General features: G+C 38.3%; 1 protein-coding gene across 5 annotated transcripts in view; it reads right to left on the reverse strand.

Annotated features, from left to right (window-relative positions):
- Positions 1–25,342, reverse strand: part of DENND1A (DENN domain containing 1A) — a 217,001-nt gene that overhangs the window by 24,011 nt on the left and 167,648 nt on the right. For all 5 annotated transcript variants that reach the window (XM_055793717.1, XM_055793720.1, XM_055793716.1 and 2 more), the window contains 3 exons: positions 24,196–24,267; positions 23,056–23,112; positions 15,688–15,819 (listed from right to left, as the gene is read on the reverse strand). In XM_055793717.1, coding sequence (XP_055649692.1) covers positions 15,688–15,819; positions 23,056–23,112; positions 24,196–24,267 — 261 coding nt within the window. The remainder of the gene's footprint in view (positions 1–15,687; positions 15,820–23,055; positions 23,113–24,195; positions 24,268–25,342) is intronic.

Consider the following 25,342-nt stretch of genomic DNA (forward strand, 5'->3'; position numbering starts at 1 on the left):
CTTCTGTCATGTAACATAGCATACTTATTTTCCATTATGTTTCAGAAGCATAATGGAACAACCGAAAAATCCAAACTTTATACTTTTCCAGTTACTTAAAAGACATTCAATCACTACCTAGCAACTTCGGCAAAGTATTTGATGAAGCAGAAAAACAAGACACAATTATTACTCATTTCTTTTTTCAAATTTTTTATGCCTTCTTCATATATATTTCCCTTTGTTATTTTTCCTCTTTTACTTACCTAGAAATTGTGAACATTCCTACATTAGAAAATTCTCAAGTAGGTTAATTAGGTGGGAAATTTAAGTATTTTCCTAAAGCCACGGCTAGCAGTGTTGTCCTGGATTTTGCGAATCACTTTTTCCTTTCTATAGCAAAAGCCAGGATGATTTTTGAGGAAACGCTGCACAACCGTAGCATCAGCAGTATTAGCTGATGAACCAGTGGCAGGATTACTAAAGCTTCTGCAAAATGTGTGACAAAGGCATGCCCCTCAGAGAGCAAGACAGACAGACAACACAGTGGCTGAGGATTACCTCCCAGCGAGATGGTCAATACATTGATTATAGTCACTGCAAGGAGTAAAACTGAACTGTGCTTGGCCACCCAAGTACTCCATAGAGAAAAAATATTTTCTCAGAAAATGTGTGACAGGATTTGTTAATTATCTGCCACATCACTGTTTGACTAGACCATGACAATAAAATCGAGTTTTAAATATTTGGGGGTAACTGAAATCTACGCTTTGTGTTAGAAGTCACCAGTATTGGTATCCTTTTCAGCTGACTTACTAATGTGAACTGAAAAATATCCATACACAAGTCAGAGTACAGAAAAGAGCAAAAGCATTAGATGTTCTGGTACAATGTGGAGGACAACTACTATGCCATTGCATACTCCTTGCCTGTGGCCAAACCACAAGCAGCACTGATCTTTTACTCCTGTTAGTCCTAATTGACCAACAATTACAAGTCAGACCTTAAAATATCATGATCTTGTCTAGAACTCAAAACTATATATACTTTTTTTTTTCTTTCTGGTCTCTGAGTGATAAGCATAAGCCTGTGCTGCTTTCAATTTTTCTCCCATTTTAAGAGGGTCAAAAACTCTCCTCTTTAATATAAACTGTGATTCTCATTGAATTACTCAACTTCAAGACCAAGGAATACACTAAGACAGAATTTCTCAAGGTTTATGTTATATATGCGTGAGTTATCCACACTTACTGAAGTTACCTCAGCTTCCATTTTATTTGAGCTTGGTGATGTGGCACAGATTTTTTTTAAAACATTTATTTACTTAATTATTTGTGATTCAGATAGATTTTTTTAAAACACAATCTAAGACCATAAGCTCAAGTGTTATGTCATATCTCCACTCATTTCTTCCCAGCATTTTCCTCCTTTTTACTAAGCTTTGTATTGGTATCAGCATTGATCCATCTTGCTGCTCTTCTAAATCTACCTTTTCATTTACTGAACTTTGCTCATCTCTCACTGAAGTTATCACATGACAAATGAATGCCACATAGATTGACATCTGGAATCCCATGTGGAATTAGGTCCAGCCACAATTTACTGTTAAGTCCATATATGTACCTACCTTAAAAAACAAACAAACAAACTATCATTCATATCATGACCTTACTACAAGATATGTTAGTGAAAGCAAGGATGGACAGCTGCTTTTTCACTGTCATCTGTTGCATCAGCGTCTTGAGAAGCTTTATTCAGACAGCAGTTAAAATTCTGCATCTATCTACTGAGAAGTTTCTTGTTTCTCCTCCAGAGCAGCTGGCACTTTTCTCTGCACATGACAAGGTACTGGACAAGACATGTAATACACAAGGTGAGTCTATACAAGAAGCAGCATTGATACACTCCCGCAAGTTTCAATCAGCTCATTTTTGGTCAAGGTTCTGCAATGCAGATTTCAGTTAGCTGGAAAAGGAAGGCAGGCAGGCAGGAAAAGGAAGAAGTTTTTTTTCTTTCCCTAAATCACAGAAAGATTTCAGACAAATGCTTTAGTTTGTCCAAGGACAGAACAAGCACATGCTAGGGCACATTTTGTGCAAGTATCATCTTAGATCCATGTAAGTGAAAATAAAAAAAGACCCTATAATATTTATGTATAAGCCAGGAGTTTCAAGCCGATATGCAAACTTGGATGAGAAGAACATGGGACTTCCAGGCAAATAAGCAAACTACCACATAAAAACAATCTGAAAAGAGAAGTTTCACAGATATATGACATGCTCCTGATGCAAAATCTAGAAGCAGTTATTTGGTGTACATACCAGAGGTACATTAGGGTTCTGTTTATATGCAGGTCAGCACACAGAGTAGTGCATGGAATACTATGACAAACCAGGGAGTGGGGAGGTGGGGGCAGGTCTAATGAGGAAGAGGAGTTATAACCCAGCCAAATACCCTCCTAAAATGAGATCCCAACAGTGCTTTCTGAACAAGCAGGAAGACAAATGCTGAAGTTTCATTTTCAAGGATGCTTAGATCTAGGAGCAGTGCATGCATAAACTACATCTGCTCCCAGAGTAGTGCAGGCAGTGGCAGAAGTCACAGAATCCTCCTAAGAGCTGGACTAAGACAGGTTCTTCATAGCCATGCACCAAGCTGAAGGAAACCAACTGGTCCCGCAGCCCAGACCTAAGGGGGACGAGGTTAATACTAAACCACACACTGTGGTGGAGGTAACTACAAAAACTGGAGTGAAGAAAGGGGTCCGGTAAAGCAGGACACACAGGTGGCATTTGTACACAAAGGGCCTCTCTATCAGACAATTCCTGATGCCAGTGATCAAACAGAGGCAGTTTTCTTTGGGTGATGGTTACAGGCAGATCTACGCAGTAACAATAAACTATCCCTTTGCAGGAGCTAATATTTTCATATCCTTATCCTGTCACTGGATTATTTTTTTTTCCAGCTGAGATTTAAATATCACATATGATTAAGCTTTCATCTCTGATCAAAAAATAATTCTATCTGTTTCCACAATAAAGACACATACAAATGCTGCTTTGGGAAAAGATTAAAAGTGTAGAAACTTTTGTGTCTCTTGGGCTTTTAAATAGGTATTGTGTTAACTTCACTCTCAGATTGTGACTTCGGTACTTGTAACACAATCAAATCCAACACTCAGATTCAAATTTATCTTATCCACTGAAGTGCTACCAGAAAGAAGGTTGAGGTCTTGTATGTATTGCACCACATACTACATTCCTGAACCCTAAAGAGATCCGAATAGAACAATAAGACAAAACTACATATTCACAGCAGCATGTTCTCTCCATTAAATATGGATAGGGAAATAGTATGGCTTAAATCAGTGATGTGAAGCACAGAAAAGAACAGGCAAAGGGCAGCGAGAAGTAACTGATGTGGAAGCCCACCAGGAGATAGCAGTTATTTGCCCTTTACCACAGCTTCATTTTTAATGTTGCTGTTAGTATCTGTCACCAGAATGGGATAAGCCAGTATATTCAAACTATATGAAGACCGTATTTGCTGGTAAAGCTCTTGATTTGAAGTTAATTTGTTAATGCAGCAAAACACATTGTTTCTAAAAGGTCAGTAGGGGAAGCTGTGTTGGAATATCAACTTAATTTCCTGTGCTGTAAGGATGAACGGGTACAAACCAGCACATGGCTACATTGCTAAAAGCTGCTAAATTGCTATTCTAGGTGTGTTCCTAAATGTATATGCCATAGTTTTTTCTATGAAGGGAAGAAATGTCTAAATTAGCACTTTCTTACCAGTAGCTGTTTATCACCATACCTTTTTACTCTAGATATTTTTTTTAATTGTCTTGTTCTAAATATTTCTAAGCAGCAAGACAGAAAATGTGCAGAAAGCCAATTTTATGACTGCAGATCTGGCACTGTTTTACTAATTATCAGGCAAGTGATTTTAAGCTATGAGATGCTGGAGAAAGAAAAAAACATCTTACATTCACTTTTACACTGTAGAAATACTATTTAAAAATTATATATCCCACATCTCAAAGTAGCTATTATGTATCCAAGGAAATTGCACAATACAGTTATTTGGGTTTTTTATACTACAGAAAACATTACAAAAAGCACATTATCTCAAATTAATTGTGGACGTTTGTTGGGATTTTTTTTTTAAAAAAGTGGCATTCAAAACAGAGCCTTTATGAATAAATTAGAGGCGCTACTTCATGTGCAGCAACAAGTGCAACTAGAAAAATGCAGAAAGGAAACACAAGTAGGTGGAAACTGGTTTGCCAGTACTTACAGAAAGAAGTGTTTCTCTTGCTCAAAAAGTAGTGAGACGTGTTTCTAATACATTTCCAAAACAAAGCTTTCCATATGAATATCTTACTTCCTTCAGAAATTGAGGACTGGTTTAAAAACTGCTAGTGTGTCTTAAAGACGATTAGACAAAGGAGAGAGATGCACTGTCCTGAATGTACCCATGCTCAAACACATGATCCTGCAAAAGATCTGAACTGCTGACTTTGGTAGAATATGCTGGACCTCAACTGAACACCCAATAATAAAAAAAACCCAAAACAAACTAAAAAAACAACCAAAGCAAAACAAAACCAAAAAACCTGGGGAGAAAATAACAACACTGGAAAATGTATGGTACCTAAAAAGATTCAGTACAGAAAGCAGACGGAATCTATGAGGCAGCTGTTTCATTATCCATCCAGATCCCTGCACAGCACACACACTACTTTTTACATACTCCCATATGTACAGCTCACAAACTGGGATGACAAGAACAGTGTATGCTTTACAGCATATATTTTTAATTTACACTCTGAAATACTTCAAAAGAAATCTGCTGGGTCCTGTGATAAAAATAATTTTCAAGTTTTAAGGGACGCCTCATTCTTCAAGCCATATTTGTAGATTGGGAAGGTAGAATGAATCTGGCAAAAACGTAGCAATGGCTATAGCTCTGCCAAGAATTTACAAAAGGGGCAGAGAATGCCACAATTAAACACTCTGATTAGTTTAATGGAAAAAAACAAGGACTATCTTCTTACCTTTCTTACCAGGAATCTTCCATCACACAACAGAGAGGTAGACAGTAAGAGGAGGAAATGAAAGGTAGGTGCCTACAAGGTCCTGTTTTCCCTAATACCGAATAAGGATCTTTATTGCAAGCATCTGAGTCATATCTGGTGTCATGGGATACTGCCAAAGACGCACAGTTCCATCCCAAAGCCACTAAGAGGAAACGCACTTTTTACTACAGGGGAAGAAAGGGTTTTTTTGAAAGTCTGCCCTTGCTTCCTCTCTCTCCTGGCTGAGACAAACTGTGTCCTTCCTAATCAAGGGTACAAAAATTTTTATAGTGCATCTAGACCCAGGGCACTGATAACTCATCCTCATTTGGCAGCCCTGATCATGTCTGTTTATTAATCTCCTACTGTGCCCACAATCCCAGAATAGCTAACTTTTACAAATATTACATATTATAATGTACAACATACCACAGTTTGCTTTACATCTAGGACTTACACAGTACTAACCAGATGTAGATCTCTCCTAAAACCAAGAAGGAAATCAAGAGCATGATGTCAGGATCATGTATATCTTGCCAAGTTAAAAGGTTCCACCAGGATGAAGCAAATAGGCCTCTTGGCTGTGTCTTATCACTTGCTTGATATGGAAGGGTGCCAGGGACAGAAAATCCTAAAACCATAGGTTGCACTACTATGGCTTATTATTCTTTATAACCGATACTATTCTAAAAACACATAACTTAAATAATAAACCCCTTGGCTGTAGAATTTAATGATAGTTTGTTTCTTTTGTCTGTAATTACAGAAAAAAGGAAGAATATTGAGAATTAGATGGATATATTTTTCTATGTGTGCAGTAAGTGTTGAGCAGACAGACATACTCGGGCCAAGCCCCAAAGCAGCATGTGTTCTTACATGATGTTGATGGGAGGATATTATGTAGTAGTGGGTAGCTTGTAATGGTATCTATGGTTTAAAGACCTGTCAAGAATTCCGATTACTTCCTAGCTCCAGTGACAGGAAAATTCATATACTATGCAAACAAGCAGTACAAAACCCACAAAAGACTATACCAATACTATTGGAGATTGTAACCGCTTAGTTCTTCTATCTCATTTTTTATCTGCTGTGCAGTTGAAAATAAACCCTGACCTCCTTCATCTACATGTGCATTCAGTTCTTCTAAAACACTGTAAAAAAACCCACCTCCCCTAACTATTAAACTGGTATTATAGAATACTTTGCAGTTTGAAGACTCTTGACATTTTCCAAAGGAGATGACTGTCTACAGCCTCTTATTTCCCTGGCACGGATCCCAGGTGCCTGCAGACCACAGTTTGAAAACCCCTGTACGTTAAGCTCTGTGTAGTAGGTATCTCTTCCCGCAGGAAACAGAGGCCTACAGAACACAAAATATTTAATTCAATCTAGAGCAGTTCTGGTTCAGAAGTGCCTCACACGTTTTGTTTCCTGTTTTGTTTATATGTAGTGAGGCCTTGGATGACTCAGAATCCCACCGCAGCCAGGCAGCCACGTCAGCCAGGAGCAGGCTGGCACTGCCTCAGTGCTGCTTTAACTGCTCCGCTCTGTCTGGAGCGCTTTCACGTGAGTGCTCCTTGCTGAGCCTTCCTTTTGCAATTGGCTTCAGCAATCAATGCCGTTTGGGTAAGAGGGCAATTTGCAATGATTCACTAGCCTAAATGCATGCACCATTGTTTTTGGTCTGAGAAAGTATCAGAGAAAAACCAAAGAAATTTTCACTTACAGAATGGACTTCAAGTAAATTTGAGATACTCACTTTTACATAAACCACTGCAGCTCATCTAACCTGCCCTCCTTGTCCTTAGAGCAACCACTGGTAACTTAGTACCATTTTTGGTTTTTTCTTTGACATTTTGTCACCTCGTTTGCACCTAACCTTTTGCACTGGATTTTTTGTGGACCCTGCAGTAACAGCAGAATCCTGCATTCACAATATCCATGCCTCAATCCTAGATGGGTAACTCAGTAAACACACAGGTTCATGGTACTAAGGCATGTCTAACACCCAGAAAACAACATATCCTATGGACTCTCCATTGCATAATACACCTTAGCCTGAAAGCATATCTTTCATTTGTACAGAAAGAGAATAAAATCGTGCTTGTCTGTTACGTTACCACATGATGAAAGGACCATGAAAGAAAAGTCCCTTAACTCATTGAACCATGCCCTTTCTAGATTACTAGCAAAACAGCAAGGAAGTTTTGGTTTGGCTTTTTTCAGAGGAGGCTTTCAGAGAGAATCTCATTGAGATGATGTTCTAATTTCCAAAGGACTCCTACCAAAAGGAGGTATATTTTGCAGTGGCTTGTTTTCATTCTATTTCTCAACATACACGCATGGAAAGACACGTTGCAAAAAATCCCAGACCCCAGGAATATATTTATCCCCATGTGTTAAAGTCTATCCATCTACTATCTCAGCAGAGTTTAAAATCACAGCTAATAGGTTAACAACTGTTTTTCTTCTGCTTCAGATGAAGAATATCAGAAAGCTGGGGGAATATTCGGCTTCCCAATTTGTACTGACTGCTCACTGCTACCTGCAATGTCTGTTTGACAGGACTGACATTTTGTACCGCTGTGAGATGGGAAAACGTGTGACATTTTTATTCATGGTGGCGTACGCCCTTGTAATGATCAGCCCTGGTCGATGTGCTTACTGCAGCAGCCCCGAGCCCTCGGAGAACAAACAAGAACCGAAGGTGCCAGCAGTTTGGCTGCCTTATTAAACACCACCAGGATTCTAACGAAGAGCAACTGCTGGAAAATCTCACTGTCAAATCCTCAAGGACATTGTCAACATGGAACTAACTACATATATTTTTCATTTAAAACGCTGGAAAATCCAGCAATGCAATATTAAATATAAAGAAAAAAGCCACACTATTTTGTGTGTGTTTTCTTTTTTAACTGGTCACTTTGTCAGCTTTACATCGGGCTTTCTGTGGGCCTGATACTGGAATTCAAATCAAGGAGATCATGCAACCCACAAGATTTAAAAGGCTGGAAAGTGGACATATGCCTTATTATCTTTTAACAGCCATTCCTCTCTAGCAAGCAGAATACTTGTACAGAGGGAAAAAAGAAAAAAAGAAAGGATATGGTCTCTCATTTAATTTAAGGAGTTTTATGAACAGCAATGACTATATGCTTCCCTCAGCTTCATCATTCACCGAGGAATTCTGCATAATCATGGGGATACTCCTCCGCACAAACACAAAAGTACATGGCCCCTCTATCTGTAGCATGGCACTCCACAACCGTTTACTTGGTATTAATCAGTCTAGCTCTGACTGGCAAATCCAAAAAATGCCTGGCCAAACAAGCACTCACAGTGGGGTTAGCAGTTAGAAGAATCAGATGTTTCACATTCTCTCTCCCTTTAATCTTCTAGTTTAATCCAGGGGCCCAGAGGTCAACTCAGACTGTTCTGGCCTTACTGCACGTATCAACTTCATAAGTAATACATAAGAAGCTTCTGGATGCTGATCTACATTGATAGACTAAGCAAGTCATCCATAAGACCCTCTGAGCTTTTCTCAAGTTGTCAATCTAGGTGATTTGGTTAGCCTTGCATGTACTGATGTATTTATTTTATATGCATGTTTTATTTATAAAGCTCAATTCTTCCTCCACATGCCAGCAGTGATGGACCAAGATACTCTCTACAAGATATTTATGGGTTCCTCAACGTAACAGGACTAACAAGGAAATTCTGCAGACATGTTACAGCTGCTATTGCTTGTCACAGAGCCCTAGGAGGTCGGCTCAACCTCAGTATTTTCTTCATATATCCAAGCGTTATGGCATCTGACTTTCATGCACCCAGGGCAGCAAATTTATTCCGAACATCCCTATTTAAGAAGCACTTGAAATGCCAAGACAGTTGGAAAACACTAAAAGACACAGTCCAGAATATGCTTTTTTGTGGATGAACACATCTGCTGGATGCAGGACCAGAGCCACATCATCTTACTGCAAAGCACAAATTCCTACATAGCTACATACATACTACATCACTGTAGTAGCTGAAGAAGACATAGCTGTCTGCTTGTTCATTAGAAAATACTGGCAAGTGAGTGCACGAGAGGCATAACCTTTGGCTATGCTCTGCAGGTGGTGTACATCTTCCTAAAGGGAGCACCAGGTCTCACTTGTCAAATATTTACACGCATGACAAGAGTGCAAGCCTTTTAGTTAGATAACTACTATCCCATGGATTGCCATTTCTGCAGATCTTGCACACCACAAAGCAGAATTTCAATCAAATGAATTATTTACTTGTCTGTTGACATTGTTTCTGTTCCCCTGTTTAAGAACACTGTCCCCTAAAAACCTGATGGGACATTTGATTAGCCTCAAGTAGATATTAGGTGGACAAGTGCTTCTGGGCCAATACATTTGCCTTTCTTGCAAGGAGACTTTTACTGAGCAACGGTGAATTCCTTTTTGAAAGGAAAAGTCAAAGAAAGGAGTGAGAAGACATGAGATTAGAAAATATGCTTTCTGGAGACAAAATAATTTTAAAGAACTAGGCTTACACTTTCGCTAAATCCATAAAGAATCAAGTGGAGAGAAGGAGGAAATTCCATGTGGCTCATCAGTGGGGAAGATTGGAATGGAAGCTCATTTTCTTAATGAAGGTACCTCTATTGTCAGAACAGTTCAGAGTGGCAAGAAAAGGAGGCTGGCTTTGCAGCCGTAGCATTGAGTTGCAGGAATACTAGAAAATGAACTTGTTTTCCCCTTTCCCCTTTGGTTTTCAACCTCAGTGCCACACAATGCCTGCTGTGATCCAGGGGAATCTGCTATTGTTCTGATGCACCTGGGTGTGAAGGGAGTCACAGGATTCGGCAAAGGAGCCTTCCTCCTTTCCCAACTTCATCTTTTTAACCCTGGAGATAATCCCTCCCTCTGCTGCCTCTGGCCTCAGCGATCCAGTTTTGCGTTTCTGGAATGTAGCTGGTTGGTTTTCTTGCCATCTTCCCCCTGACCTCTTAATGCTGTTCAATCTTCCTGAAGAAGAAACCTGCCCTACCAAGTAGAGTTGTTTGTTCTGCATGTCTAAACGCAGATCAGGAATGGAAAAAATGAACACATTCATTTACAGCAAATTATCAAAACAGCAAATAGGATGGTAATTTCCATTTTATGGCCTGCGAAAGTTTAACAGCAGTTAAGAATCAGCTGGAAAGAGAACTTGGACAGGACAAGTCTTTTCACAGTCAGGTAAGCTGCTTTAGTATGAGTATATTTTCCATTTGTTTCAGTTATTTACACTAGCCCCCAGAATACTAATTCTCTCTAGTTTGCATCAAGAATAGGGTATGATTGACTCTCTTAAGTAAAGATACACTTGGTAGAGTCTTTTGTATTTTCTTAAGCTTTACCTTTTGGTACATAAATGGAATAAAATATTCTATTTGCTGGTAAATAAAAATAACCCACAGAAACATTAACACACCTAAGCTGACAAAAGACATTCTAATCATAACAGAAACAATTAGAAAGCTGAATGGAATGGCCAGCAGAACTTGCTTCTAATGAAATGATAACCTTTCCCCAAAAATGATGTTTCGGGCAGCTTATAATTTGTTGTTTAAGTTGTACTAGAATAGTGCTACTACAATAGTACTGACTGTGTGAAAGCTTCAGTGAGAGAACGTTCCCAAGTACAGATTAGTTTTTAAAGATTCTAGGCTCACACTCTCGTGTGCTTGCACCACCTCTCAAAGACTGCTGGGAAGGCTGGCCAGAGGTAATGATCCTGTATGAACAAGGAGGCTCTTGTAGAGGCAGTCTGCAACGTTCCAGAGGAACGGCATGAAGGCTTGATTAGGGGTGGAGGGGTGGGAAGCAGTGTGGATAGAAGCAGAAGCTTCATTAGGAGAAAGACTTGTTAAAAACAAGTATACTTTTGGAAAATAAAGTGCTCCCTTTACTTCTCAAGAAGAGGGCTGCAACTCTGCCAGACGTCAAGTGCTCCATCTGACCACAATCGCAGACCATAAAACGGCACAGGTTCCAAGGGAGCTGTATGAAAACACCCAGGACACACAACTGCAGTAGTTAAAGGGACCTGACAATGCCTCTGCTCACCTAAGCAAAGTCCCAAACCCTTAAAAATCATACAGCATTTCTGCTGTGGCTGTGGTACACAGCCACGGTAGGTGTTTATCATAGCCACAGCTGGTGTACTAGTGGCCTAATTGTTAAGCACTGTCTTCTGGAGGGAAAAGGCTTCTAAAATATCACATTCAGATATTAATCTACCCTTCTCCCTTAGCAAAGTCATCAATTCATACATTATAAGGGGTTCCTGTACTGTTTTGTTTCTTTTGCTTTAGATAACACAAAAATAAATACATATAAGAGAACTGAGAAAGCCTGCTGCTCATTAAAACCCCAGCAAGGTATTTTGGAGAGCTGCTTGTATTACTTGAAACAGCTATACAATCACCATCATTAAGGAGATGCCTGGATGCCTGCATTTCCCAGACTCTTTGATTTTTAGCTATAACATACATAACATGTACCAATATCACTTACCTGGATACTTGAATGAGGTATTTGAGACTTCTGTCTCAAAAAAACTTCAAAAAAATCAACCTCCCCCCAAATACCTTATCAGGATAGTTCAATCTTGAAGAAAGAAAAGAAAAAAAGTCTTGTTTGGTTTTTTTATTTTATTTTTGGAGGTTTCTTTTTGTTGGTTTGTTTTTTTTTGGGTGGTGGCATAAAGGCAACTCTTAATTGTCCTGTTTGTTTAGGGTGTAGAGATAGTAAGAACTTTTCAAACAGCATATTTCTGAAGCCAAACAAAATTGAACTGCAATACGGATCAATCAGTTAATGAAAAATCACAAAATGGAAAAGATCTAAGGCTGCTTAACATTATGCTCTGTGCCGCATCCTTACCACTGTAGCTTGCCACCACCACCAGTTCAGTGACGGAGGCTGAAATTTCTAGCAGTAACATAACTCAAGCACTGGTAATGCAAACTCGGAATCTGAAAAATACTACAAAAAGGTCTGTATTCAGACACTTGTTCTCCCTTATTTTGAACATAAAATTATAGGACTTATGAACAATCAAACGAACTAGAAATTCTGCAGCCATTAGGTGAAAATGAACATAATTAAAAAAAAACCCCAAACCAACAACAAAAAAACCAAAGCAACAACCAAACAACATCCTCCACCCCACAAAACCACCAACCCAAACCAAACACATCCAGTATCACAACCAACCTCAACGTGTGAGGCTGTGGGTCCTGCAAAAGAAGCCCCTAATAGCTGCTTGCTCAGACAAGGAATGCGTCCAAGATAGCCACAGTGACACACTGAAGTGTTTATTTTCCAAATGGCTAAAAGATGACAAAGATAAACATGTGCATCCTACCTAAAAATGGGAGTGTATACATGAAAGCAAAGGCCACAACACCCGAGTCAGGTCACCTGTATTAGCTGTCCCACTCTGCCCTGTTCAACTGTTAGTGGGCTCACAGTGCTTGCCTGCCTCACTTGGCACCACTGGGAGGGATCCCAAGGACAGCTATGACAGTGGATGCCAGTAGCTGAACATGCAGCATGTGTTCTGATGATTTAATTAAGTTTTGATGAGGTTTAAAGACAAAAAGCCAGAAGAACACAAGCAATAACAACACATTCAGAAAGGGTGTTCTCTGTAGCATTGTATCTTCTACTATAATTAACCTTACTTTTCCCCAAAACAGAGAGTATTCTTCAGTACTTCATACTATCAAACTGAATCTTTTTCTTGGCTTGAAAATTGTTCCCTCTTCTCCCCACTCATTAAACTTCAGTTGCCTATATTGCTCTTGCTACTTGTTGAGTACAGCTGAATTGCCTCAGAGTCCATAACGATAGTTCCTTGTATTTGGTTGATCTGAGGGTCAACGTTAAAGGTACACCCCGAGTAAGCCAAAAAGCATGCAAAGTCAAACTGGAGAAATAGCTGTGGTCACACCCTTCCACTTTGGTCTTCTCACGTAGTCTTACTAAGAACACTTTGCTTAAATCTTTACTGCATCGCCCTAGGTTGTCTGGCTAAAATCCTTTCTGCAATGAAGCAGAGCTTTCCCACAATGTCTTCATATGACAGAAACCGCTGCTAGAACAATCCCATAATAAACAACCCTCTCAAACAATGCCTGATAACCACTCACCAAAATGAGCTACACCACTACAGAATCTCACACAGTTAGATAATTGCTGCTAAATTTCTGAAAACAATCAGCCGAGGTGCTACAAATTCAAAGACATTTCAAGATATTTTACGGATATTTTTTTGTAACCAACAACTGCAGATACACAACTGTATTTGGAAAAGCCAGAAACTACCTCACTATAGGGTGAGAGATAACGAGTTAAAATTAAAGGTTGCTGCTGGCTTGCTAGCCCATCCCCCTTTAGCTAATCTGTCATGTAATGAAGAGAAGCACCTAGCATAGGACAGCTAGCTGCCGGCTCACTTACAGCGAGCTGATTAAGAATGTTCAACCAACAGCAGACTGCAGACCTTTCCAACGAAAATAAATAGACTGTATGCAAATGTGTTTGTCACTTTGACAGCATGTCTCAATTAAAGCATCTCGCTGCTGTTGGTAGGCTCTCTCACTGCAGTGGTATGGACGAGGCTTACTGCATTACTGATACACAGGGCTTGACCCTAATCCGCATGCATGCATTTTAAAAAAGTCTGCCTTTGCCATATACACTAGCATAATACTAGGAGACATAGAAAGCAAGTGACAATGAGAAAAAAGCCTCTTTCATCCTCTTCAGTTTATAAGAGCTGTGAATGCACAAACAGCCCTTATTTCAGAGTTCTTGTGGCTTTTTAATTGTTCCCACCTACTGTATTCTAGACAGAGTTAAAAGTGACACTAAAATCTCTCCCTTTAATCACTAGTTTAGAAGCCATCTCCCATATAAACAGTAAACGTTGATTTTTTCCTCCCCAAAGCCTTAGTTTATATTTCATAAATCTGAACACCTTTTCCTTTTGAATGAAAGTATGATTTAATTTTCATTTCGGCATGGGGCTATCAGAAAAAAAGACCCATGAAAGGACAAAGGCTGTAAGTGAGACAGCCCTACAACTGCTAAGTTAGATCATTTTTTGGAAACCCAACATTTGTAATGTAATGACAGTAATAAGCATTTAGCATGTGAGCCTTTCACCACAGCCAGTGGTTCACTACAGCTGATGTGTGTTTCTTTTGACACAGAGAAAGTGATCATTAAAAAATTTGAAAGTGACCGTTAAAAAACCTCATGAATTGAAATTTGCACTTTCCACTCAATTATATACATTCCTTAATCTACCAAAATGTTTGAACCATCCATCCTTCATAAAAATCTAAAGGAAAAAACTGAAAGTAGATTATCATATTATCTGGATTTCTTACTGCTTGAAATGAAATGTAACATTTTCCTGCTAGAGCTAGATGGCTACATTACTCCAGTAGCCCCAGTTCCTCCCGACTGTATTGGCACAGAAAGTGAAAAATAAATCACTACCACAAATAATTAATTGCAAGAGAATCTGTTTTAAAAAAAAGTCTCCAAGAACTTACATTTAGCACATTGGTGAAAGTTCTGAAAGAAATAAATCTAATTCTAAAACGATACAGACAACGTTGCTCTGAGCAATGATTACATCTCCTGTAGCCCTACATAATACCTAAACAGTCAATGCAGCTATACTGACTAGTTTCTATTAATAGATACTTCTCTAAAAATCTGGTTCGCTTCACATTCTACAATTCCCAATATTTTACAGGTATTTTTAAATTACACTATGTTTCCAGAGAAGAAACCAGATATTCATCTGTTTTCTGATCATAATACTGTAAAAAAAGATACAGAGAAAGAAAAGAGAACTGTGAACACAAATCATGTTCTTTTTCGTGTCAGGCTACATTTAATAGGGAAACACTGGCAAACTGATAATACATACTGTATGCTTTTCCATGAAAATCACAGCAACTACAGCATTTGCTAATTGACTAGCTCTTAAAAAACACAACCAAACTCACTCTTTTGCAGACATATCAAAAGAAACATTGTAAGAATAACTAATGCGTATAGCTCAGTTGTCAATACTGAAATACAGAGTACACTAATAAGCTATTACTTGATTTTTCCATCTTAGTTCATTGCATTTAATTTTCAGAGAATGTTAAAATGCTTTAATAGTTGGATGTTCCATATTGACATTAATGATCTGGCTAGATAACAGAGGATATTTTACATTACACATCCTCCGTCCTGAGGGCTATAGCACTTTGCATGTTAAAAGAACAGCAAAATAGTTCATAGAATTGCTATAATAATTATGCTTCCACCCCATTCACTTAGAATTTGTTTTTCTCAAAACCACTGTATGAACAAAAAGGAATCAGTAACATCCAGAAAAAGCAGGGTTTAGAATCCCATTTAAACAGATACAACAGATATAAATCTGTAATAACATAATTCAGCTACCAAAAAAAACCCCAGCACCCAAACACAATTGGCATGTTCATTATTGTGATCTTTCTCTGAGCTATTTTTGCTGAGTCACACAATTTAAAGAAACCTAACATTAAAACATACCTGACCAAAATGTACTGTGATTGGTCTTCTGTCTTCTCGTAATTTAGGGTCCTTCTTCTCAACCAGTGGTGAAGGTGCTGTCCTTGGTAGAGATTCCTCTGGTGTTGCAGAACACCCATTCTCAGCAATGTCCTGTATGGTAGGAAAAGGTGAATAGCATGGCCAGGAACATTCTTGATTAAGGGTAAGGGACACAAAGGAGACACTAGAGGATAACGCTGACTAACAATTTTCATGTTAGGGGGGAAAAAAACACCAAAGTAAAGAAAAGAAAACATCATTAGAATAAAACATTTTGTTGCACTTTGTTCATCAGAGCTTGTATACAACCACTCTCCCCTCCTGACACCAATGTTGCATGTGAACAGACATGTTCAATAAAATGTCTGACTTAAACATGCAAAAGCCAGGAAATACACAGGGAGAAAAAACCCCATGGCTCAAAATTTCTATCCCAGGAACGAATTCATAGAATCATAGAATGCTTTGGGCTGGAAGGGACCTTAAAGATCACCTAGCCACGCCCCTGCCAGGGGCAGGGACCCCTCCCCACCAGCCCAGGTTGCTCCCAGCCCCGTCCAACCTGGCCTGGAGCACTGCCAGGGATGGGGCACCCACAGCTGCTCTGGGCAGCCTGGGCCAGCGCCTCGCCATCCTCGCAGTGAAGAATCTCTTCCTAACATCTAATCTAAACCTACCCACTTTCAATTTAAAGCCATCCCCGCTTCCTATCACTACATGCCCTTGTAAAAAGTCCCTCTCTAGCTTCCTTGTAGCCTCCCTCTAGGTACTGGAAGGTGCTGTAAGGTCTCCCCAGAGCCTGCTCTTCTCCAGGCTGAACAACCCCAACTCTCCCAGCCTGTCTTCACAAAAGAAGACAAATTCAACAGAAACCTAGGAACAGGGCTACCCTGCTTTTTGTAAACTGAAATGAAAACTAATTCTATTTACATACTTCACAGAACAAGCTGTGGCAGAACAGTTACTTGTGGAAGTGGCATGGAGAGATGAAACTCACAGCTTAGTTAGCTTTGCGTTTTATCTTTGTGTCTGTCTATGCTGAAGATGCCTTCAGGAGATTGTATAAAACAAACTGCTGCCTAGCAGCATGCTTTGTTGTTTCGCTTTGCTTTTGACATTAGTCCCCATCTTCAGAAGCGATGTGACCCATCAACCTAGGTTGGAAGACTTGGCAAGTGTATGTATGGTATATGTAACATGGGTTTTGAAAAAGACAAAGGCATGCAGACATAAGGAATCAGGGAGAAGAGAGTTTGAAAGTCAGTTGAGAAAGTCTGTAACGCAGTGGGCCCCAAACCTTACATCTCTTTGCAACAATGTAAAGGAAATAATGCTTGGTAAATATAGAGAGAAACCTGCACACACTGTATCTCTGCAAGACTGACCTAAGGTTGGCTGCTGACATAGACATTGCTTTGATTCACTGACCTTTGACATGCCCCCTCAAGTTTCCCTCTTGCTAAGGTACAATAATGAGACATGTAAGCTGATGGCCAATTAGAAATGGTTCTTTTGGACACAGACTGACCTAATGTGTTTAGGTCAAATGAAACAAAAAGCTGGATGGACTTTCTAAGGGGCTTTGTCTGCTCCACAGAGAAGCTGAGAGACCTTTTTAGATCCAGCTGGTAGAGCAGTGGTTCACCAATATGGGCATAAGGATCCTGGGGAAATTAACAACTTGTTAAAGTCAAACTAGGGAGAAAAAGTTTTTCTTCCCCCCACTCTCCAGCTGCACAATGCTATGCTGTCTTTAAAAAAATACAACAAAGTACACTGAATTAGTAACGAAGAATCCCAAAACAACTAGGGACAAGAAATGTAAGCTTCTATCAAACTCATACTTCAGCTCCAGAACAGCAACAAGCTACCAAGGGATCTGGTCAATTTTGGAATCATATAACCTATGGTAGCAAGGTTCTGAAATGTAACAACTTTCAATAAAACCTTTTATTTACATACTTCTCTGCAGGTATATCCATATTAAACGTGCACCAAGCCTCAGACCTGTTATGTATATGCCATAAAGGTGTCCGGCGCATTCAAAGCCACCTGACCTGCACGGAATAGTGGATGCTCCCAGCTCCAGAGCTTTCAGAGTTCCACCTGGAGCTGTGGCTCCCACCAAGGCAATAGACAGCTGGGAATCAATGGAAAGCAAAGCATCTTCCAATCCAGGACAAATTTCCAGAAAAATGTAAAATGGATGCAAAAGTTTGGACATCAGCAGAATGGGAGGAGACAAAAAGACTCGGACAGATAAAGCCATTAAGCAAAACCCCATAAGACATGTAACAATCACTGCAAATCCTTGCAGCTTTTATTACTACAGATTTGCTGTACCTCTCCGATGATATAATTGCATAGAAAAGATAATGTGTTCCTAAAGCTTATTTCCACTGTGTTTGGTGTACACACTTCCAAAGAAACTGCAGCAGATTTCAGCCATTTTTTTTAAAGATTTACTTAATAAAATATGAGAATTAAATTATTTGATACTGTTAAGAGTTGGTCTAAAGAGAATGATATTGTCTCAACATTGCCAACAGAGACCTGGAGATGGAATGCAGTCCTCATGGGCACCAAGAAACAAAGACCCTGGGAAGGAGAACTGCATGGTACGAGGAGTGCTGTGCTGCTCCCTGCTACCTGGGACTGGAAGGAACAATTAGAATAAGGCCGCGTAACCGCTGTCCAGAAGATGGATCACAACCACTGTTGTAGCAGCAAACCAGAAAACTTGAACTTCAGGTGAACTTTCTTCATTATAATATCGTTATAATACAAAAACACACCTCCTGGTCTGAAGCCACCCGCCTCTAAGGCAAACCACACCTCGGGCACCCCTCTTTGGACATGCTGGTAACCTTGCTCGAGAAGGCGAGATGGGCAACAATCCATGGGCCAGAGGAGGAGCAAGGTGTGTTCCCTGGCATAAAAGATGGTTCCCTAGCGACCGAACTTGGGAGGTCTTCCCCACCAAGGATCACGATGATCGGAAGTACTGGCGGGACACTGCCTGGACCTGGGACCATAGGGACACCTTGGACTCGTGGTGGTAGCTATAATCCTCTTTCCTTTTTTACATTACCTCTTCTTCCCTACCTGTCACTCTATTGCACACCGCGTTACAGGCAAACAATAAAGTTGTGCTGTTTGATCAAAGCATAACCCCCTTGGTGTGGTTGCCTTGATTTTTTGCGCTTCGAGATCATAGTAAACGAACTATCACAAGTCCACTGAGTAGACCGTGACAGATACCTCTCTATTTTTTTCAAAATCACCAAAAGGCAGACAAATCAACAACACAGCTTCAGTCATCAAAGCAAAATTTGCTTCACAAAAGTTCATTTTATACCTTCAATTAAAACATGTTTGAGCTAAATAAGCAGAGAAACCCGATTTTAAACTCCCCATATAAGGGCTCCAAGTAGCTTTAAAATGTTTAAATGTCAAAGTGTTTGGCAATCCTATAATTGGAAAGTAGACAACTCCTTCAAAGCAGTCTGTGACATACCTGCAGCACTCTAACAGACTTTGAATGCAGTTATTCAGAAGTCAATGGGGAGTACAAGACAGAGAGAGAAATAAAACCACAAATAGGAAAACAGCACTCACCAATTCTGAACTTCAGCTTCAGAAAGGTATCAGAGCTCACAAAATGTCTACTGATAAAAGCAGTTCTTCAGCTTGAGAACTACAAATGACCAAGGAACTGCAGTGGGTCACAGGGCAGGCAGGCCTTAAAAAAGCAGTGCCCATTCCTACTAAAAGAAAAGCCAGGTAAAGCTGTGCGTCCTGGCCGAGCGCGAGGACGTACCAGCCAGAATGCTGTCTTGTGCTTCCACACTGCACTTGAGACCACTGCTTGTATTTCCACCCCAAGCTGTGCTGTGCAAGTGTACCAGCTTAGCGGGTGCTCACGAGCAGCTCTTTGTATTGCAGTGCAGGTGTAAGCCAGCAAGGCATTCCTGAGATAGCTCAAGTCATACGTATTATTCAGGGTAACAGCAAAAAACATGAGACCTATCCCCCCCAAAAAACGGGAAAAAATGGAAGGTGATAAGTTGCTCATTACTGGAATAAACTCTCCAGAGTTTGCAAAAACCTAGCAATGTTTCAGTGACTTAATGAAAAGAAAGTGTAATTTAAAGGTATTATTGAAAACAGAAACACCTTTTGCCTGAGGAAAAAAGACACATTATAGATTACTGGGAAAAGAGAACGACAATGATCTAACACACTCCACAATTATCTCCGTATATAAACAGTGCTTCCCCTAAGAACTGTCTGTTCAGGTGAAATCTCTACTACCTATTTATTTTAAAGGAGGAACTCCAGAGAATGAGCAAGATATATATTTACAGATATGTAAAGTTCACCCTGTAAACTGATAAGGTCTTCTTCTGTTTAAATATGCATTAGTAATTTTTCTAGGGACCTTTTGCAATGGAATACAAATACTATTAGAAGAGCAAAACACATTCCAGAATGTCTAGGATTCTTCAGGTTATTTTATAATCCTCTAAATGAGTTGTTTCTAGCTGTACTGATAATAAAGCACTGACAATAGCCCATTGATAACAGACATTAACTAGAGACACACAGGGCTCTAGTAAGTAAAATTGTGTTGAATACATTAACGCCAAGTGCCCAACCATTTATACAAATTGTCTTATCCAGAAGCTTTCAGTAAGTTTCATTCTCCTTACTGAAAGTTGAGGATGGTACCATTCATATTCCTCCTTCTTCCTAATTCTATGTAGTTAAGCTTCAAACAAGCCAATAACGGAGTGACTTGACCACCACGGTCCATTTGTGAAATGGAAAAAGCAGCCTTTACAACAACAAAAAAAAAAAAAAAAAAGAAAAGAAAAAAAAGAAAGAAAAAGAAAAAAGTACTGTATCAGATATAAAATAAAGCTATCATGCTGTATCTATTAACAATTATTTGCTATCACTCATAAGAATCCTCTGAAAACTATTTCTGTTGCTTTGAAATACTGTACCACAAATGAACAAGGGATGGAAACAGAGCCCCATTCAATCTCTACTATCATATTAAAGAAGGACCTTACACACACCACAGTGACCTCTCAACAGGTCAATCCTGCATTTCTCATTTGCAATTCAAACCCGAGACTGGAGCAGACCAAGGGCAAAATGGGCTCTTGATTATATTTAAGAGGTCACCATTGCTATGCAGAGTTGTAGGAAGCAGACCTCTAGTTTTATTGCATTTTTAAATTCTATCTTGTACAGAAGCTGCTCATATTTGGCAGTGAGAACTGGAAAAGGGATGTTTATATTTGACTTTTCCTTACCAGTGGCCTGCATACTTTTTGTATTAATAATGGAAAATAATACATTAAAATGCAGCGGATAGTAAGTTTAGTTTAAAAATAACCTTAGGTTATCCTTAGAAGATGAAAGACTAGCATCCCCATTTTGGCAAAAATTAAGCATTTAATGATGCCAGAATTTCACACAGTTAACACCTGCACATACTAGTTAAGTAAACACATGAAAAATACAATGTTCTCATGTGAAAATTGGAGGATGCATTAATAGACTTGTCAACAGAGCAAAACAGATGTTTAGATTAAAAGTAATATGAGGGTGATCAAAACAATTTTTACTATTTTTATCACTTTATACAGAGCAATACCTCATTTCATAGTTATCTTCCTGTCTTGCATTCAAAATGGAGAAGAGGATGGGATAGAAAAGAACAGACTTAATGAAGAAAGGAGTAGTAGAGCAGTATGTGTCAACTACTTGTAGAAATCTTCTAAGCTCTTGGGAAAGCGTATGTTCAACAATCATGTTTAACCAACTTACAGAAATGCCACATAATAGGGAAGGGGAAACAAAATTGGGCCATTTATATCTAAACATTATGTGTGTTTTTTAAAAAGAATGCTTGCTGCTTGAAAGACTAGGAAGACAACAATAATAATGAAACAAAGCAATGAATGAACGAGACATTTCTCAGCCTTTTATACAAATGTCAAAGAATAGCATACAATTATATTAGCATTTAAAATACATGAAAATAACCTGGTCATTTTACACAGTTCCAAATGCTTTAGAAATGCACACAAGGAGGCCAAACATTTTACTATTCATTAAGGTTATGTCCAGAAGTGAAACACATGGAATTACATAAAAAATTCCATGTACAGGAAAACTGCTTCATGTTTCTAATATTATTCATATTATATCTAAAGTGATGACATATAAAATAGTAAGTGCAATAAAATAAAGTAGTATTAAAAGCATCTGAAGCAACTTTATCTTCCTCAAAAACCTCTAGCAATCTGCTAAAGTATTTAGAGAGCAAACAGCATTCAGATTGTACACACAGTTAATTCCATCAGTTCATAACCCAGCTGCACAATATTCCCTTTATATTAACATTTTGTTGACACATTCAGGTAGATACCTGTTTGTGCCATGTGAATACATTTGCAGTGCTCTCTTAAGATAGAGAATAAATTTACTGAGATAGCACAAATGAAAAAAACCCCAAAACTATTATGCTACAAATTGAATAAAAATTTCTGACTAAGAACTTGAGTTCTATTAGCAAGTTAGCTATCTCGTTTTCCCCAGAGTGTAAAAGCTCTCTTTCATTGAATAAATAGAATAGCTGAAATAAACCTAAGGCAGAGTTAACCATTCATTCATAAGGTATGTATCAATATGACCACACTGGCTTAAAAGGAGCAGTTAGTATTGGAGAACACATTCTTCAAACACAGTTCAGCATTCTTGGAATTGTATCGTTTACAAACAGAGACAGATTTGGAAAACAACAAACAGTTTGAGTCTTTTTTTCTGCAATAATTGGAATTTGAAATGAACACCAACTCTGATTTAATTCCTTTATGCCTAAACTTTGCAGTAGACACTCACGAAACATATAAATCCTCTTCCCAATAACAGACACTACACTATTTTTCCTGACTGATTACTGTAGAAGTAACAACAATTTGCCATCAGCAAAAAGTTCACCGCCATTCCTGTAGGAAAGATCTCCCAGTTCACATAAAGTCCACTTCCACAATGCCCCAGCACAAAGGACAGGAAAGGGACCACTCCAAATAGAACACTCAATTTTCTGGCTTTTGTGGGTTTAAGTCAGAGCCTTTATGTATTTGAAGACAATTTTTTTGTGTCTGTGAATATTTATAATAGTGTGAAAAATCCAGGACAGCTGGTAATGCATTTTGAAGTGTGCTAACAACACTGTATCAAACAGCTTCCTATTGATCACATAATGCTTTTTGTGGCTAAGTAGTTCGTACGTGGTGCTTATACATTTTGAATAAGAACTTCAAGTACCTTTTGCTTCAAGCGGTTTTTCACTTCTTTTATTCCCATTTTTGCATGATCTTTTGCCTGCATGAAAAATTAATTTAAGTTAAAATCCCCTTCTATTTCCAGCAGTGACTAAGCTTGATTTCAGTGCATCAAGATTCACCTTCTCTAGTTACTAAAAATGGTAAGGAAAAGATTGTAACAGGATGCTGAAAACATATTAAAACAAACAGAAAGCTAAAAAAACCCCAACCAAACAAAAACCACCACCACAGACCCCCCAACTTGTTGCAAAAAAATTTTCTTATCTGTTTTGATGCATTAGACATCTTTCATCTTTTTACATTCCACACCATAGGTCTTCCCCTCTAAAAATCTATCTTTGCTAAAATTTAACCATCAATAGCAAGCCTGCAAACTTTCGCCTTGCAGTACTCTGGATGCCAGTTCTATTTAGCACAGCTAATCTCATCCTACTCATCTCTCTGATGCTGGAGAAAAATAGTAAGTTTGAATACTTATCTCAATGCTTTTTGTAGCATTATTTCCTAAAATCAAGCTTAAAAGAAATCCTTGCTTGTTTCTACGTTGTTTCATCTTGCACAATGAAACTGGCAGCCATACACGGTAACACAGTAACATACTAGCTGTTTGTTAACAGAATTGAAAACATTTTCATTTAAAGAATAGCTCAGTGAGTTGGGGTCTAAATAAGCAGGTATAAGAAATCTCTAGGGAAAATTAATTGACATTTAGAAAAGATGGAAACAATTTGGAAAATGAGAGGATTCCCTTATTTCGATGAAGCTGCAAGCAGAGAAACCTGAGGTAACAATGACTTCCAACAGAGTAATGATGAGATGGTAGAGCTGCTTAGCAGAGCATATAGGCACTGTTTCCCAGAAATAGTTCTATATAATAAATAGAATTTATCATCTATACTTTCAAAAGAAATCACAAGTTTCCCTTGTCCTTTGCACTTCAATTATGTTTAAATTTCAAAATGACTTTTCCACTTAAATTTGAAATTTAGATGAATGCATATTTTAAGTAATTTCACAAGACCAATAAAAATGAATATAAGTCTTGAGTTTCATTTGAAAGGTTAAAACAGAATCGTAATTAGACTCTTATCTCAGTAGTAAGCCAGTACTTGATACTCACAAACTTATAGACAGTCTTCATGGCAGGGTTAGCCTTGGTCTTTACTGTATTTAAAATGGCTCCACTTCCTTTCTGTAATTACAGTAACAATAGAATAAATTTTATCAAAGCTCTTTAAAGCAAACAGCAATCTAAAATCCACCATTATTAACTTAAAATAACAAAGCATTAACTATGCTTATTAGCAGAGCTGAGTATTAAAACGGTAAATTTAAAGAAAAAGAACACAAGTAAAAATGTATTAAATCTTTCTCTGATTTTCCAGAGGAACCACACCCAACTCTGATTAATACCGTAGTTTTCAAAGGAAAAATGTAAAACAGTGTTCTATGACTGCTCCACTCACCATCAAGGCTGCCCTGTACATTGCATTAAAATCCTAAATAAGTTTAAGACAAAAGTATCCTAACAAAAACTCAAAGTACTGGGGCAGAAAATTCTGTTTCAGGGAAGCCTGTACATTCAATCTGAAGAAGTAAAAATCTTTTATTTTCCTTTTCATGATCCCATAAAACTACTTAACAAAAGCATGCTGCCTTTTTAAAGATCTAAGTACTTGATAAAGGGATAAATTGAGGGAAAATGAAATTAACTACATTCATAAACATTAATTCTAGAAAAGCTGAATTGCATGTGGTGAACATAGTAAGAGTCATAAAACAATAGTAAGTCAGACAGAATAAACTGTTAGTCTGGTTGGTATTTAATACAACACACAACATTGACTATTGCTGTACAGTGCCTTATTTCATAAATACAGGATATGGGTAAAATCCAAGGAATTAAACCTCAGATAATTTTCTGTTTTCTTATTTCAGTGCAAAATTTATTTCCAGAGACCAGACACAATCAGATGCAAACAGTTTTAAGATTTACTACTTCTGTTACAACATAACAATTAAAAAAAATTATAAACTGTTGAATTTAATTACATGTATTTTTATATTCACTCAGCCGTTCCCTTTCCTCATAATTTTAAATTTACTTGCCATCCTACATATTTATATATATTTATGTACATGTATTTACCTACATGATGGGATTTTTTAAATTACTGTTATAAAATATGTTTAATTCAATATTATCAAGATAATACTGAGCACAGCATTTTGTGTAAGGAATATAATTGCATTCATAACCAGGACAG

The sequence above is a fragment of the Falco peregrinus genome, chromosome 1 (assembly GCF_023634155.1).
Source record: "Falco peregrinus isolate bFalPer1 chromosome 1, bFalPer1.pri, whole genome shotgun sequence".
NCBI classification, from domain to species: domain Eukaryota; kingdom Metazoa; phylum Chordata; class Aves; order Falconiformes; family Falconidae; genus Falco; species Falco peregrinus.